Raw genomic sequence first — 18,039 nt, 5'->3', positions numbered from 1 at the left:
TTACATTATAAATATCCTTGTGTTATAAAGATTACTTTAGTCTTCATCCCTTTGTCTGACCTACGGTCACGTGTGGAGGTAAGGTATATAGGAGGACTCAGGCCCCCGCCTCAGCAGTAGATGTTATTCTGGGATAAATTAGAAGGGTTACAGTACATGTATACTAGAGTTCACATGGGTGAATAAAAATGGCATTCATCTTACAGTATCTACTTCCTGCCAAATAATAACCCTATCTTATTTTCTTGCTTTAAGAAGTCCAAAATATTTGTCCTACACAGGTTAACACAGGGGTTCTCAACCTTTTTTGATCAGGGACACCCCTGAAGGATTTGTAAAATCTCAGGGCACCCCTGTTCTTCAGACCTCACTCACCCCCCTCCTTGTTTATATGAATACACACACCCTCCTATTCACAAGCACACACCCAACACTCACACCCAACCCACTCACCCACTCTCTTAATACATATTTCACATTAACCCTATAACTCACCACATACTCTACATGTATCCCCCCTTCTCCCACAGCACACTCAGTGTTTCTTAATCATAAACACCACATTCACCCCCTTCCCCTTCTCTTACTTATACCACATACCATTCACCACCCCACAAAAAGCTCTCGTCTCCCGTTCCCTCCTCACACAAAATCATCCACACATCTCCCTACACAAAACCCTCCCCTTACTTCTTTTCCCCCCACCTTCATATACACCTCACATGTCAGCTGCTCAGCGGGCGCATATGGCACTTTATGGAGATGCAGAGGCTTCTCTCGTGCCTCTCTGCTGGGCTCGGGGAGGAGAGGTGGACTTTCCTCTACGTCTCCAGGCTGTGCGGGAGTTGCCCGCTGAGCAGCCTGCTGAAATTTTCCGCAGGGACCGGGCACCCTTGGCAAAGAGTTCTGACACACCAGTGTTCCACTGGCACCCTGGTTGAGAAACACTGGGATAACATTTCAACAACAGATATTATGAGCAGTTTGGTATAGAATTTTTACTTGCAGTTAATTCATATTACAGAATCTCCACTTGTTCATATTAATTGTGACACTCCTTTTTAAAGTAGTCTGCATAGAATTTTATTTTCTATTTGATTTTTTTTCTCAGGAGATATAAAGATTTGAAATATTACGTTTCTGTGAAGTTACAATGAGGCTCCCATCAGATCCCAATGCTGTCTAAATGTTACCATGGCAACCTCAGATGCTAGAGATTAAGAAAATCATGTTTTTTAATACTAGGAAAAACACTGAAGAGTAGGACATGCTTAGGTGGCAAGATACAAACATTACAGTAATTATAATGTTACACTCATTTAGGCTTTTATGGGGGGTTGCTGCTTTAATGTTCAAGACCTCATGGTTTTTGGTATACAATGTTTAATATTTAAAAAGCATAAAGGTAACCTCAAGAGATGATGTTCTAGCTATCCTTAGCCTAGAACCAAAAATATCAATGTTTTTGAGCATTCTAAAAACCCACTCGATTTGTTCAAGCCATTTATATAATATATAATAAAAAGTGTATTTTTTTTCATTGCAGGTAAGTGGTAATTCTCAAAAATGTTAAATATATATATATATACATACAAGAAAATTAGAAGGGATAGTGTATACAAACACACAGAAATACGTAGAAATTATAGTACCACTTTAGACTTTGTCTTAAGTCTGAAGGAGGGCAGTGTACTGTGTGTTTCATCTCTCATTCTGTGATGAGATTTGCTATGCCACAACAACACAGCAAGTTCCCAATGTCAATTGTCTACATTATTCCACTTCTGTGCAACAAACAGTCATTTTACAAAGGATTTAAAAATGAGATTTTAGGCATTAAAAGGGAACATAAAATATATATATATATTTTTTTTTTTACAGAAACTCACCTTGACAATGCCTCGGATGTGCATTTTTGCAATCATTTCTGCAGTGTAGAGAAACATCAATAAGGTATCAAGTGCAATCGTCACATACTGGAGAGGAGGATAATGTTCAAAGGTCTTTGGGGTATTCATACAAACAGAAATGACACTGATGATTGCACAGATGCGTAGTAAAGAGTGCACCCACTGGGGAAAGAAAGGAGTCATATTTTCAATGCACATTGGTATGCTTTCTTTATGGAGACCAATAAACTGTACTATTGACCAAACTGCATTGAGCAGTTACTATCCTTTACATGTGTTGTATTACCATTCAGCCACATTTGACAATGCCTCTCTGACACTATGGTTCTTTTTTGTGTGTGCCAGAAATAGAGAATGGAGCTTGGCTGCATTGTCTGTTAGATCATGAGACCATCGTACAGAAATGAAACTACAGCAAACATCATAGAAGGCAATCGATGTACTTCAATCTATTAGGTAATCCTGTGCTACAATCTATTAGGCAATCTATGTACAAAAATCTATTAGGTAATCCTGTGCTACAATCTATTAGGTAATCCTGTGCTACAATCTATTAGGTAATCCTGTGCTACAATCTATTAGGTAATCATGTGCTACAATCTATTAGGTAATCCTGTGCTACAATCTATTAGGCAATCTATGTACTACAATCTATGTACTACAATCTATGTACTACAGTTTATTATGTAATACTGTGCTACAATCTATTAGGCAATCAATGTACAAAAATCTATTAGGAAATCCTGTGCTACAATCTATTAGGAAATCCTGTGCTACAATCTATTAGGTAATCTATGTACTACAATCTGGACAATCACTACTGTACTTCAGTTAAAAATAAGGTACTAGTTCTTGCAAAGGCTCAGAACAATGTTAATATACAGTACAGATTTAGCCACTGTCTATTGAGCCGTGGGATGAAAAACATAATGCTGCTTTGGCACCGGGAACAGTAAAAGAAGTGGCTGCCTGCCAGAGGATGCTGTGGTCAGGATTTTGTAGGTTCCCCTGGCAATGAAAACATTAAGTCTGGCTACATCTGTACTGAAGTGATTATCTGCACCATAATCTTTTTTCCCAACTACACAAAAAATAAATAAACATTGATGCATAAAGTGGTCAAATGATCCACATGTGATGGGACCATCCTGAATTTATAGGAAATGTGCCACTTCGATTTTAATGGAATAGTAAAATGTCCCAAATTTTGAGACCACTTGCTTATGTTTTTGATTGTTTTGATTAGATTGGAGCTACATAGAGAGAAGGAATGAGAATGGAGAAACAGCTAGATGAACACAGGTCATCCACCGAGATCTCTATATAGCTTCCGAGTGGTGACTACAGGAAACAATGCTGTAAGTACCAGCCCACACACACAACAATATTTCTAGTGTTCCTACTTTCCTTCTCTGAGAGCTAGTAGGTCTATGACCAACTAACGCTCCACCTACAGTAACCTTAACTGTACAGTACCTAAAGCCTGCTGAAATATCCTTTGCTTCAAGTTAGAGTTAGGTGCTAAATCTTACTTTGGGCAGCATGCATGTAGTTAAAAAAAAAAAGCAGAGAATCTGTGTGTTTTTAACCATTTGTGTTTTTCTTTTCTTTTTTTGCAATTTCAAATGACAGATTGTTAAAACGTGTTTGAGTAAATGATGAACCAACTGTTATCAAAGCAAATTAACATCAATCCAATAGGGCAGATTGTATACATTTTGCATCAGGTTTAGGACCATTTTTTCTAACCTTAAATTTAACTTTGTTCATAAAAAGGGGGAAATACTGTAGTTTTCAGGCAGCACAACATTGCCAAAAGAAGAAAACTTACTGGTTTGTTGATCCAAAGTATATCTGCATTATCTGATAGAGATTCATCAGGACCAAAGTCTGTGACTGGCTGGGCCTCTACCCTGGAGCTCTGTTTTCGCTTCAGCATACTGTTGTCACTTTTGGTTTTCTATAACAGAAAATGCAGGCTCAAAACTACTTGAGATACATAAATCACACACAGATACTTCAACACATACATCAATATGTATATGGTTTAAAAAGGAAACACGAATAAGACTGAATCCTGATTATCTACAGTACTGTATATGGAAGGAAAAATGAACTTCAGCCCAGATTACTCTGTCATGACATGGGGAAGCAACGTGTACAGCAAACACATTACATATTATCTTCAATCAATCCCAATTATTCTCAATTTATATAAAGTAGGCATGCATTATCAAAATTAGCGATTTCATGTCCCCACCCACTCCTATAAAAACTAAAAATATTCACTTCCCAAAATTAAAGATGTGATTAGTTAATAGGTTTAACATTTTACTTAGGCAAGTATGCATAATGTAATAATTACATTTGAGTTTTAGCATTTGTATTTCAGAGTATAAATAAAGATGGGGATCATTTATAAAAATGATCCTGCTGTAAAACAAGTACAATTCTGGAACAAAAAAGCGCATCAGATTTATCAAAGCAAAGAAATTCCTAAAATTTTTTAAAATGACTGAGTGACCAAATGATATACAGTATCAGCCTCCCTGTACTCATTTTCTCTTAGACGTGTAGAGTAGTTGTAGTCTTTTGCAGTCTTTTGTAGTGGGACAACGGAGGCACTGTACTGCATCCGGACGCGGATACAGTCAGTTGCGCACCACGCGGCCTGAACTATTTTCCTTAAGGACTGGCTGTTCTTCTTTTTTAGTGCTTTCAACTCTTCTAGTTCCCGGCACCTTCTTGTTTTATTTTTGTTGTGTTATTTGATTTTATTCATTTTTAATAAAGACCGTAGCTTCCCAAATGTGAGAGACTTATTTCTTACCCTCACTACTCCCGGGACAGTAACCTTCCATCTTCATACGCCTGGATCACTACATGAAGTTCACAGAAGAAGCATAAAGATACCTTTCCAAGTGTGTGCTCACACTTGGCCGTGTGAGTATAGTGTATTTTTATATTTATATTCAATCCCTTTACCTCCCTTTCTATCTTTGATTGTTATTCTATAGAAAGATTACTCTTGATTGACTTCCTTGATAGCAGAAGGAAAATATACCTCCCCTTAGATTGCACTCACACGTGCCCGTGTGAGTGTTTGCAGTATTTTCTGCGTTTATATACATTTGGAGTTTTGATATTATTATCCATCATCCTCTATAACTTTTTTCATTCATTCATTTATTCCGAGGGCCACACTATACCAAAAAACAAAGAGGAGAAGAACATAGACGGAGAAAGAAGAAAAGAAAATCAACAAAAGGAGAGAGAAGATAGTAAGAAACCTTGATGCGACAGCATTTGCACAAGGCCGTGAACCTTCCCTCTTCATACGCCTGGATCACTACATGAAGTTCACAGAAGAAGCATAAAGATACCTTTCCAAGTGTGTGCTCACACTTGGCCGTGTGAGTATAGTGTATTTTTATATTTATATACAATCCCTTTACCTCCCTTTCTATCTTTGATTGTTATTCTATAGAAAAATTACTCTTGATTGACTTCCTTGACAGCAGAAGGAAAATATACCTCCCCTTAGATTGCACTCACACGTGCCCGTGTGAGTGTTTGCAGTATTTTCTGCGTTTATATACATTTGGAGTTTTGATATTATTATCCATCATCCTCTATAACTTTTTTCATTCATTCATTTATTCCGAGGGCCACACTATACCAAAAAACAAAGAGGAGAAGAACATAGACGGAGAAAGAAGAAAAGAAAATCAACACAAGAAGGAGAGAGAAGATAGAAAGAAACCTTGATGCAACAGCATTTGCACAAGGCCGTGTAAGTGTTTTGAATATTTATACACTTCCGATTTCCCCCACGTGAATTGTCTCAGGGATTAACACACCTGAACCAGCTTGATTTATTAGTTCTTTTCCTCAACCTGTGCTCCCCCATTTTTTCCTTTTGTATCCCTACACTACCAAGGATCCTGGATAGATCCTTTTTGGGGTTTTGAGTCACAGGAAGAGACCGAGAAGCGAAGGGGAACCTTAAGAACTCTAGAGGTTGTAATATCAAATTCTTTGTTTCCCTATATATATTTAGAAGTACACTACCGACACACTTCATCCTAGTGCGGCTCATTCCGCAAGCCGGGAAATGTCCCGGCTTGCGAGCCGCACTCCCTCATCGTGCCGCGCATCAACGATGCGCGGTCACGCATCATCGGGTGCCAGCGCCCCCTGCACGCGCGTCCAGGGCTCCCCGAGGGAGCCCTGGTGTCCCGCGATGTGTGGGACGGCGGCAGGGGGTTCCGGGGGACCCGGCGGACCCGGCAGCGGGAGGGAGAGCGCCCCGATCGGAGGGCGCTCTTCCGCTGCTTCGGCGCGCGCCCGGCACCCTCCGGCGCGCGCCAGGTTACTGCTGCGGCCGAGAACGGGCAAATGCTCGAATAAACTCGGCCGCAGCAGTAGCGCCCGGCTATCCCCCTTTTCCATTATATTATCAGGAGCTATATTCAAATGTACTGTACAGATGTAGCATACGTCATAGCACTTGCTGACGTGCAGTCGCAGTAATGCATAAGCCTGGCCATTTTCATGGGCGCCTAATTCAAAGATAATGGTGTCTGCTCCCGCTGGTGTGTTGTGTTTGTGCCCCACAACAACGCGCTTGCAGAAACAATAATGTCTGCTACATCTGTACATCTCGTTTTTAAGTATGTCCTTCAAAAGGCATAGGGAGATAAAAGTGATTTGCCCAATTTCTCACCATGTGTTGGTGGTCCAGGCAGGAATTCAACCTACAATATTGTGTTTTGACTACCATCTTTCCCACTATGTCACTTCATTCTATGTGCGATTTCTGGATGTTCACAGTGTGGCTCCTCCCAGTCTTTAACCCAGCAGACCATGTCTACTTATGTTGGCTGTGGTTGCTGGAAGTTCTATTACTCTTAGTTGGCCAGAAGTTTTGAATAAAACTCCACGAACACAGAGGGACAGCTGGTAGCAGCAATATCCAGGTTTGTCAACAACAACAAAAACTCAAATTCCCCACATTTAGTAATGGTAGAAATCTCACACAGAGAGGTTATTTTGTCCTGTAACAACAGTGACAGAGTTACAGAGAAATACATAATTACTCTGGATGGTACAGTGGGTACTGCATGACCTGCCTAACACAAATCCAATTCAGAAATCCCCTTAAGTGACAGCCAATTACAGTATTTCAGCAGTATAACAAATTGTTAAGACAGTACAAGAGTCTGCTTAGCTTTGTTGTGGGCTTAAGGTAGCTACAGTAGTAAGTAAGCCCACAAAATGAAAATACAGTCAAATACTCTGCCCCCAGTCCACTCACACGGACACTAAAATGGGCTGCAGACCACTAGTCTCCATCTCACTCTGGAGATTGTACACTTCTGCACATGACTGTGCTCTCTTTTCTCTCCATGCTACTTTCCCTACCTGTTCCCTTCCTTTTCTTTCCATGAGAGCAATGTTTTGAAGAAGATATATAGACCCAGTGTGATGCTTGCAATAGTTTTCCTCTGAAAAACTCCAAACTGAGACAAATAATGTACAGGTTTAAATTCCAAAATACAAATATCTCCCCCATATGTTCAGGTCTTACACACATAAGATTATGCTGCCAAAATTTACTAAAGGCATGTTATTTCTACAGTATTAGATTAGCTATACGGCAACATACCAAATGGTTTTCTTGCATCTTTAATTGCTTACAGGTAAGCATACAATATAACTTGAGGATTTAGGCAAAGTCCAGAACAGAGAAGCAGCCAATATAACTTGAGGCAGGAACAGAAACTGGCATTTTAGCTAAGATCAGAGTTGCAACGCAAAGTGAGAGCAATTTCCTGGATTTTAAATAGGGTGCAACCAGGAATTGGGCGAGTCCTAAATCGCAATGCATCTGGGAGTTGTAGCTTCTTCCTGTATCTACAGCCTGTTGGACACTTGCAATATTGCAACCAGAATAAGTTCTCACGAGGGCAGGATTTCTTTATACTGTATATCTTGGTTAAGCGCAGCTGAACTGGTCTAACAAGCCTCACTGATGAAAATAGAGTCAAGTCAAGTTTAAATGTCTGAAAAAGTGCTGTCAGAAATATTAACTGCAAATATGTCATGAGCCTCTACATTTACAGTTTTAATTTTAAATAATGTTGTTAGAGTTTACCCCTTCAGGAGTAATAAACAGTAATTATGAGAAATTGCATTGTCTCCATATACCCTCACATACTATAATACTTGATTGTTTTCTTTTTGCATTGAATGTTGAAAGTTCCTTAAATACCATTACTTTTTTAACGTTTTATAAAGATCGGAAAAATAATCCATAGTGATTATTATTTTTATTTTTTAAATAGTTTTAGCTTTTCAACTATGCTTTCAGGTCATGGGATTATACAGTATTTTCCGCTAACCCCTGCAGGAAAAAATTGTTCTGTATGAACCTTAGAGAAAATGAAGTTTTGATGTGTATTAGCAGATATCTTTACAATGCCCAGAAGCAGTGGGTAGTTAGTTCCCTGGGCATTTTTCATGCTGGTAGTCTTTGAAATCTGAACATTATTTTTAATACTTAGCATGGTTTTCTTGGTGCTGATAATTTTGTAATTACCTTAAACTACCTTGAAGTTAGATTATTTTGCTTATTACTATGTGCTGATCTGACGTCAACACTAAGTTTATACGTCTGCAAATGTATTGTACCCGTTTTTATGTTTCTATAAAAAAAATTCCTTTAATAAACATTACTTCTCCAGTTTTGTTATCATCACATGCTTGAATATTAAATCCTCCAATACTCTGTATTTTGGTTAAAAGAAATACTGCTATAAAATGCTGGGGTGCTTGTGAAAATGTTCTGAGTTGGCCTTCAGGCCTCTATTTGCAAAGCTAACAGTACACCCTAAATCAGGGGTGAGCAAACTTTTTATGCCGAGCCCCCCTTTTCATCCATGAAATTTCTCGGGTCCCCCCTGCCTGATGTAATAAATCACATGAAAAAAAAAACCTTTATTAAACGGTATACAATGTAAATACAAATACAGCTCAGCCCTGTTATAGCGCGGTTCTCAAGGATCACCTATAACGCAAATTTTTTTTTTAAATGGCCGCCGCGCGCCCGATCGGGAGGAGGGGGGGGAGGAGGTAGAGTGAGGCGCCGGCAGCCACCATACTTCCCTCAGCATTCCCCTTGCACTTCCCCCAGCAGCCCCACTTCTACCAGCACCGATTTACCCCCCCCACCCCCTGAACCCCAGCCCGGAACTGATCCCCCCCCACCCCCCGTCAGCAGCCCCGCACCCCAGCCCGGCACTGATCCCCCCCCCCCGCCAGCAGCCCCGCACCGATCCCCCCAGCCCCGATCCCCGCAGGCAGCCCCACGATGCCTCAGCAGCTGACACCGGAGGTAGGGGATAGGGGGCTGTGAGTGTGCTGTGTGCAGTGAGTGTGTGCTGTGTGCGCATGATTGTGTGCTGTGTGCAGTGAGTGTGTGCTGTGTGCTGTGTGCTGTGTGCAGTGTGCAGTGAGAGTGTGATGTGAGTGTGTGCAGTGTGCTGTGAGTGTGTGCAGTGTGCAGTGAGTGTGTGCAGTGTGCAGTGAGTGTGTGCAGTGTGCTGTGAGTGTGCTGTGAGTGTGTGCAGTGAGTGTCTGCAGTGTGCAGTGTGGGGTGAGTGTGTGCGCAAAAAAACACATACACTCAATCACAACAACACACACTCAATCACATCCAACACAGATACAACACACACACACACTCAATCACAACGAAACACAGACAAACATACACTCAATCACAACCAAACACAGACACACATACACACATACACTCAATCACAACACAAACTCAATCACAACCAACACAGGCACAACACACACACACACACCACAAAATCATAAGTCACAGATTTCACCTGTAAGCTTGCTCCTCCTGTCCCCCATGCTGCTGAAAACCGGGGCGGGTAACACAGGAGGAGGAGGGGATGTCTGTGTGCAGGAAAGGAAAGCCCCGCCCACTCTGACACAGACACAGAGCAGAAAAGAGAAGCAGCCTCAGCAGCACTGAGCTTCTGGCTGCCCATGCACAGGTCTGCCCGGCCCCAGGTTTCCCCGCACGCAGCCCGCGCCCCCCCTAAATTATCTTGCACCCCAAGGGGGTGCGCCTCCCAGTTTGCGCACCGCTGCCCTAAATGATGGTTGACATTTTTTACCCTTTATTTCAAATCACTGCCCTCTGACCCTGTGGTATCACAACTACATTGTCCAAGGGACCATCTAAAATCGGTCCTTTACTTCATTTTTTTTTTTTTTAAACCTTCAAAGGTTTAAAGAGAAAAATAAAGGCAAAAAATGTTAATTAAATTAAATCTCACCATGGGTGGGAGTTTCTCAAAGGCATAATTAATTGGGGATTTAGTAAGGAATCTTACTTTGCCATCTCAAATCACAAAAACAATATTAAGAAAATAAAAAGCTAAAATAGGGGAAGCTATAAAGAGGAGATTTACTGTAGCAAAGTGGTCTGTATCACGTTTGGAGGTGCGGTCCGAAATATCCCACATTGCTCTATGTATTAAATAGTCTTCTGGAAATCGGGCCGCATCATGTTGAAAGATGGAAGGCATCTTATAGCCTCTCCGTTTGTGATGCCTTCTGGAATGTGGCTTCCACACTAGACACCCTGAAAGGCATATATTGACTTAAAGATAGGGTGACCATATTTATAAAAGTAAAAACCGGGACACATAAAACATTTTTTTTATAAAACAAATGATATCACCAACTGCGCCCCTTTTCCTTTATGTCTCTCTGCCCCACTCTGTCCCCCCTTCTCTCACACACACCCCATTCTCACTCCCCCCCATCCCTCCATTCTCTCTCCCTCCCCCCATATCCCTCCATTCTCATTCTCCCCCCCCCCACCCCTACATTCTCATTCCACCCTTCCCATTCTGTCTCCCCCTCATTCCCTGTGTCTCTCTCTCGCCCCATTCCCTTTGTCTCTTCCCCCATTCCCTGTTCCTCTCTCTCCCCACCATTCTCTCTCTCTCCCCCTTCTCTCTCTCTCCCCCTCATTCTCTCTCTTCCCCCCCCATTCTCTCTGTCTCTCTCTTTCTCTCCCAAACCATTCTCTCCCCCATTCTCTCTCTCCCCCCATTTTCTCTCTCCCCAATCTCTCTTTCTCTCCCACCATTCTCTCTCTTTCTCCCCCCCATTCTCTCTCTCTCCCCCCCCCCGATTCTCTCTCTCTCTCCCCCCCATTCTCTCTCCCCCATTCTCTCTCTTTCTCCCCCCCCCATTCTCTCTCCCCCCCATTCTCTCTCCACATTCTCTCTCCCCCCCATTCTCTCTCCCCCCGATTCTCTCTATTCTCTCTATTCTCTCTCTCTCTCCCCCCCCATTCTACTCCTCCCCATTCTCTCTCTCCCCCCATTCTCTCTCTCCCCCCCATTCTATCTCCCCCCCCATTCTCTCTCTCTCCTCCCATTCTCTCTCTCTCCCCCATTCTCTCTCTCTCCCCCAAACCCCCCATTCTCTGTCTCTCTCTCCCCCATTCTTTGTCTCTCTCTCTCTCTCTCTCCCCCATTCTCTGTGTCTCTCTCCCCCATTCTTTGTCTCTCTCTCCCCTTCCCCTATTCTCTGTGTCTCTCCTCCATTTTCTGTCTCTCTCCCCCCCATTCTCTGTGTCTCTCTCCCCCATGCTTTGTCTCTCTCTCCCCTTCCCCTATTCTCTGTGTCTCTCCTCCATTTTCTGTCTCTCTCCCCCTCATTCTCTCTCTCCCCCCATTCTCTCTCTCCCCCCCATTCTATCTCCCCCCCATTCTCTCTCTCTCCTCCCATTCTCTCTCTCTCCCCCCCATTCTCTCTCTCCCCCAAACCCCCCATTCTCTGTCTCTCTCTCCCCCATTCTTTGTCTCTCTCTCTCTCTCCCCCCATTCTCTGTGTCTCTCTCCCCCATTCTTTGTCTCTCTCTCCCCTTCCCCTATTCTCTGTGTCTCTCCTCCATTTTCTGTCTCTCTCCCCCTCATTCTCTGTCTCCCCCTATTCTGTGACCCCCCCATTCTCTGTGTCTCCCCCATTCTCTCTCTCTCCCCCATTCTTTGTGTGTCTCTATCCCCCCATTCTTTGTGTCTCTCTCTCCCCAGTCGATGTGTCTCTCTCCCCCACCCCCATTCTCTGTGTCTCTCCCCCCCATTCTCTGTCTCTCTCCCCATGCTGTGCCTCTGTCTCTCTCCCCACGCTGTGTCTCTGTCTCTCTCCCCATGCCGTGTCTCTGTGTCTCTCTCCCCATGCTGTGCCTCTGTGTCTCTCTCCCCATGCTGTGCCTCTGTCTCTCCCTCTCTCTCTCCCCATGCTGTGCCTCTGTCTCTCCCTCTCTCTCTCCCCATGCTGTGTCTCTGTCTCTCTCTCCCTCTCTCCCCATGCTGTGCCTCTGTGTCTCTGTCCCCATGTTGTTTCTCTGTGTCTCCCCCCATGTTGTCTCTCCCCAAACTGTGTGTCTCTCCCCACACTGTGTGTCTCTCCCCACACTGTGTCTCTCCCCACACTATGTCTCTCCCCACACTCTGTCTCTCCTCACACTGTGTCTCGCTCCCCACACTGTGTCTCTCCCCATATTGTGTCTCTCCCCATACTGTGTGTCTCTCCCCATACTGTGTGTCTCTCCCCACACCGTGTGTCTCTCCCCATACTGTCTGTCTCCCCATGCTGGCTGTCTCCCCATGCTGGCTGTCTCCCCATGCTGTGCATATATATATAAAATTTATTATTTGCAAATATATATATAAAAAGGGAAAAGAAAGGTAGATGCTAAACAAACTGATATGGCAACACAGTGTATGCGGAGCAATACATTATTATAGTTTTCTTCTTCTATATGTAGCCAAGCCCCCTACCTACATGGTGGGTGCGGGAAGGAGGGGAGGCTGCAGCACTGGTCGGGTGCCGCTGGAGCTCCGCGGCGGCCCGGCAAACCAGGGAGCCGCCATCTTGGTTGTTCGCGCATGCGCAGAGGTGATGCGCATGCGCAGTTGCAGCAGCGCGGCGCCCATTACGAAGGCTCTGCAAGGGACTACATGTCCCATAGTGCTCAGGGGAGACGGGACTTGTGAGGCATTACAGCCAATAGGGCTCCAGAAGGGGAGAAAGAAAGGAAGTATATAGTTTGGCGCGAGGAGAGAGCGCATCAGTCGGAGCCAGGAAGCCAACGGAGCAGGTAGTCCAGGGAGCGGTGCTTCTCTGTACTAGGCCAGTATTGCCGTAGGCCCCAGAAAGGCCCCTGAGCCCCTGCCAGGTTATGGTTGCTGTAGGGAAGGCCCCCAGATAGGGACGATTCCAGTAGCCACTACAGCATCATTAGTACTGAGTGCTGTTTGTACCACGGTGACCGGACGGCAACACGATGATCTGCGGTCTGGAACCAGACCACAGGCTACTTTAGAGATATTAAGGGAGACACTCCATCTGGAGCTCCCTCAAGACACGGAGATCACCTGTGAAGAGAGAGAGGATTGGACAGACCCAGCGTCGTGGGAGTACGTTGCGGTTCTGCTGATCCAATATCTACAGTATACCCTGGCCGGGTCTGAGACCAGGAGAGGTACCACGTGCACTAACAATCTCACACAAAGGGTAACGCTCCTCCACACACTTTGGGTGGGCGTTGCTTTGTGGACACCAGGGTGGTTAGGTGCCCAGATCACCCTCAGTACTTTGGGTGTACCCTACCGGGGTGGGGTATATTGTGTGGGTATTATTGTATTGTGTTGATATGTGTGTATGTTAGGAAAGCAGTTATATATACCTGTGTGTATTATTCTATGTAATTGGTTTCTGTGAGGGGTTATCCCGCTGCGCTGGGATCCCTCCTAGTTGGAGGCGCTGTACCAAGGAGGAAAGAGCTCACCCCAGGCTCCCAGTTGTGGAGGATTAGGCCTCCTGTGAGCCATACAGATAATCAGCACATGTAGTTCCCTTAGCCATAGGGAAAGGGGGCTACATATAAATACATAGTGCATAAAGAATTTTCCATGTATGTGTCCATGCACCACAGATCTTATAGTCTAATTATTGATGTGCGAGGTAACAGGATATAAAATGATCAAAGATCACAAACATCCGACACTCTCATTCACGCAGTTCAGAGGCAATTACATTACCATTTACTACTCCATTCCAATATAAAGATATCCTAGTATTCTGCTGATGACACAGCACAAGTGGTTATAAACTCTCTACTTCTTCAGACTGAACACACTCCTAAAGCAAAGCAGAAACAGATGTCAGGGCCAAAAGGAATCCTAATGATAGCAGGGAGGATTCTAAAATAAATGTTATCCTTCAAAATATGTACAACATATGAAGTACCGGTAGCTGTCCCAGTTAAACAGACTTATTTTATTTTAGTTAGTTTTATGCAGTGACCATTTTAATGATAACACTTTATTAATAAAAATGTGGTTGAAGCCTTGTATCTTTCATTTTTTTGTTATAAAAAATGCCTAAAAGCTCCTTTGTTTAATACATACTCTTGTTTACATGATATAATGAAGTTATGTGGTTTCTTAACTCTGACTTCGCACTTGCAGTTGATGTGGTCTACTTAGATTTTGCAAAGGCTTTTGATACGGTATCACACAAGAGGTTGGTGTACAAAATAAAGAAAATTGGACTCAGTAATAATATAAACACCTGGATTGAAAACTGGTTAAAGGACAGACAACAGAGGGTTGTCATAAATGGAACTTTTTCAGGTTGGGCTAAAGTTGTGAGTGGAATACCTCAGGGATCGGTACTGGGACCCCTGCTTTTTAACTTGTTTATTAATGAACTTGAGGTTGGGATCGAGAGTAAAGTCTCCATCTTTGCTGATGATACTAAATTGTGTAAGGTAATAGAATCAGAGCAGGATGTAATTTCTCTTCAAAAGGACTTGGAGAGACTGGAAACGTGGGCAGGTAAATGGCAGATGAGGTTTAATACAGATAAATGTAAGGTTATGCATTTGGGATGCAAGAATAAAAAGGCGACTTACAAATTAAATGCAGATATATTGGGGGAATCCTTGATGGAGAAGGATTTAGGAGTGCTGTAGATAGCAGGCTTAGAAATAGTGCCCAAAGTCATGCAGTAGCTGCAAAGGCAAACATCAAACGGTCAATGGATGGAAGGGAAGTAAACATAATTATGTCCCTTTACAAAGCATTTTAGTAAGACCACACCTTGAATATGGAGTACAATTTTGGGCACCAATCCTAAGAAAATACATTATGGAACTAGAGAGAGTGCAGAGAAGAGCCACCAAATTAATAAAGGGGATGGACAATTTAACTTATGAGGAGAGGCTAGCTAAATTAGATTTATTTACATTAGAAAAGAGGCGTCTAAGAGGGGATATGATAAGTATATACAAATATATTCGGGGACAGTACAAGGAGCTTTAAAAATAACTGTTCATCCCACGGACAGTACAAAGGACTCTGGGCCTCCCCTTAAGGTTGGAGGAAAGGAGATTTCACCAGCAACAAAGGAAATGGTTCTTTACAGTAAGGGCAGTAAAAATGTGGAATTCATTACCCATGGAGACTGTGATGGCAGATACAATAGATTTGTTCAAAAAAAGGTTGGAAACCTTTTTAGATGGGAAAGGTATACAGGGACATACCAAATAAGTATACATGGGAAGGATGTTGATCCAGGGATTAATCCGATTGCCAATTCTTGGAGTCAGGAAGGAATTTATTTTTCCCCTTATGAGATATCATTGGATGATATATCACTGGGGTTTTTTGTTTGCCTTCCTCTGGATCAATAAGTAAGTATAGATATAGGATAAAGTATCTGGTGTCTAAATTTAGCATAGGTTGAACTTGATGGACGTACGTCTTTTTTCAACCTCATCTACTATGTAACTATGTAACTATTCACTGCATTTGTTTCATCTTCACTTTTAAGTAATATTTGTAGGCACATTCATATAAAGGTTTTCAACAGTCTTAACGACCCCTGACAGTAACAAATATTCACCTCTCTCTACAATAAATTAATATGAGCTCTCAGTGCCAGTAGTTAATTGTTATTATGAGCAGATGGCCAATATCATATAATCATTTACTGCATCAGGTCATCTGTTATTAGAAAGACTTATAAGACTATCAATAAAAGTAATGTTCATAAGTGCTATGGATGACAGTGTATGCTGCACATGAAACAAGCTGGGAAACAAGGAAAAATGTGACTTTGAATGAAGAATGCTGTGCATCTTAACATTTTGTGTGCATTCATTTAGCATAATCAGTATACATGGTTTGTGACAATACGGTGTTGAAAAGTAGCGCTAACAAGCGTTTGTGACAATGCCGACTGTTTTTAAGCAAAAATATGAAACCATGTATTGCTCTTGGTGATAACAGTTCTTAGTTGTGAAAAATGGCCACGTACTTTCATACAACAATAATAGACACGTTTGCCAATTTACTGATGGAAAATTATTGATAAAATATATTTTTATATTCCAATTACATTACCTTTTCTGATCTGATATGGAATGGTTTAGCTATAGTTTTAGATTTAAAAAAAATGTATATGTATTTTTGAGAAAATATTTTTCAATAAAACATGTAGTGTTAGCTTTTGGCAGGCTCCTACTATAACCCTTTATTACTGCCATATGTTATAAATGAAACAACCTCTACAACATAAGTAGTCTTTAAGTGTAGAAAAAAATAGCTGGACTTAAATACACCTCAGTTAAAATATGTACAATATTTGTAATTGTTCCAAAAAAGTTTTGAAGGAAAATAAGTTCCAAGATCAAGTTGCATTGGTGACTGAGTCACGGTTAGGGAAGTTACAGAGGCCTCGCGCGGTCCCCGGCATTTAATTTAAATGCCTTGCTGCAATCAGGCGCCCCCAGTTTGTTCACCTCTGGTGTATAGGGTGGAATTGTGAGTGAGAACCAGGATAGGTAGGTAGCTGGATTACAGTTAGAAAGGGTAGCAGGGAGAAGAGGAAGAGGCAGGCCAGTTCTGAGCTGATACATCTCAATTGATTTGCCAGATTGAGTGAAGATAATTGGGTGTTAAGGCAGGAATGGCAAGGCTGGGTAGACTGATTCCTATAGCTGCCAGCAGAATAGTTCCTCTAGCACAGATGAAACTAAGGATACTCAGACAACAAGAAAGGTAGGGGACTCCATTATTAGGAGGATAGAGAGGACAATCTGTTGTCATGACCGTATGAACCAAACAGTTTTTTGTCTCCCAGGTGCTCGGGTTCGGCACATTGTGGATCAGGTGGACAGATTATTGAGAGGGGCTGGGACTGACCCGGCGATGCTGGTACGCATTGGCACCAATGACAAAGTTACAGAAAGATGGAGGGCCCTAAAAATGATTTCAGGGATCTAGCTTAAGGCAAGGACCTCAAAGATAGTATTTTCATGCTCTACCCAGGGAGACAGTTAGAGCTTAGGGAGATTCATGCATGGCTAAGCAAGTGGTTTAGAAAGGAGGGTATCTGAAGGGAAGATGTTTATGAAATGAATGATGAAAATGTGGATAGAAATTAGCAGTGGATGTAAAAGTACAAAGAAAATATTTGGAGGGATATGCTATAAACCATGAAAATATATGTGAGATTGAGGAAGCCAACATACTTTTGCAAATGGAGAAGGCAGCAAAACTAGGTCATGTTTTCATAATGGTTGATTTTCATTTTCCGGACATAGACTAGAACAATGAGATTAGCATTATAACAAAATTAAGTAGGTTTGTGAGGGTACTAAAAGACAATTACATTACCCAAATTATCGAGGAACCAACCAGGAGAGGAGAATAACTGGATTTGGTAATACCAAACAATGTAGATGTAATAACAAATATTAAAGTCCAGGAGCACTTGGCAAACAGTGATCATAACATGGTCTTATTTGAAATAGATGATCAAAAACCATCTAATATGAGTTCAACCATGACTTTACATTTTAGAAAGGCAGATTTTAATAAACTGAGGAATAATCTACATGGAGTACATTGAGATTACATTTTTGAAGGAAATAATGTGGAAAATAAATTTGCAGTCTTTAAAACATTGTTAGAACAGCACACTTATCAGTGTGTAGCCTTGGGTAATAAATATACAG

The 18,039-nt window shown here is 42.3% G+C and overlaps 1 protein-coding gene across 5 annotated transcripts in view; it reads right to left on the bottom strand.

Annotated features, from left to right (window-relative positions):
* NALCN (sodium leak channel, non-selective) overlaps nucleotides 1-18,039 on the bottom strand; it is a 617,081-nt gene that overhangs the window by 546,457 nt on the left and 52,585 nt on the right. For 4 of the 5 annotated variants that reach the window (XM_075590763.1, XM_075590765.1, XM_075590766.1 and 1 more), the window contains 2 exons: nucleotides 3,742-3,870; nucleotides 1,890-2,072 (listed from right to left, as the gene is read on the bottom strand). In XM_075590763.1, the coding sequence (XP_075446878.1) occupies nucleotides 1,890-2,072; nucleotides 3,742-3,870 (312 nt within the window). Of the gene's footprint in view, nucleotides 1-1,889; nucleotides 2,073-3,741; nucleotides 3,871-14,056; nucleotides 14,157-18,039 lie in introns of all 5 variants that reach the window. The other variant, XM_075590764.1, reaches the window with a different exon arrangement.

Source organism: Ascaphus truei, chromosome 3, assembly GCF_040206685.1.
Source record: "Ascaphus truei isolate aAscTru1 chromosome 3, aAscTru1.hap1, whole genome shotgun sequence".
Taxonomy (NCBI): Eukaryota; Metazoa; Chordata; class Amphibia; order Anura; family Ascaphidae; genus Ascaphus; species Ascaphus truei.
This window is presented reverse-complemented; position numbering and strand designations above follow the sequence as displayed.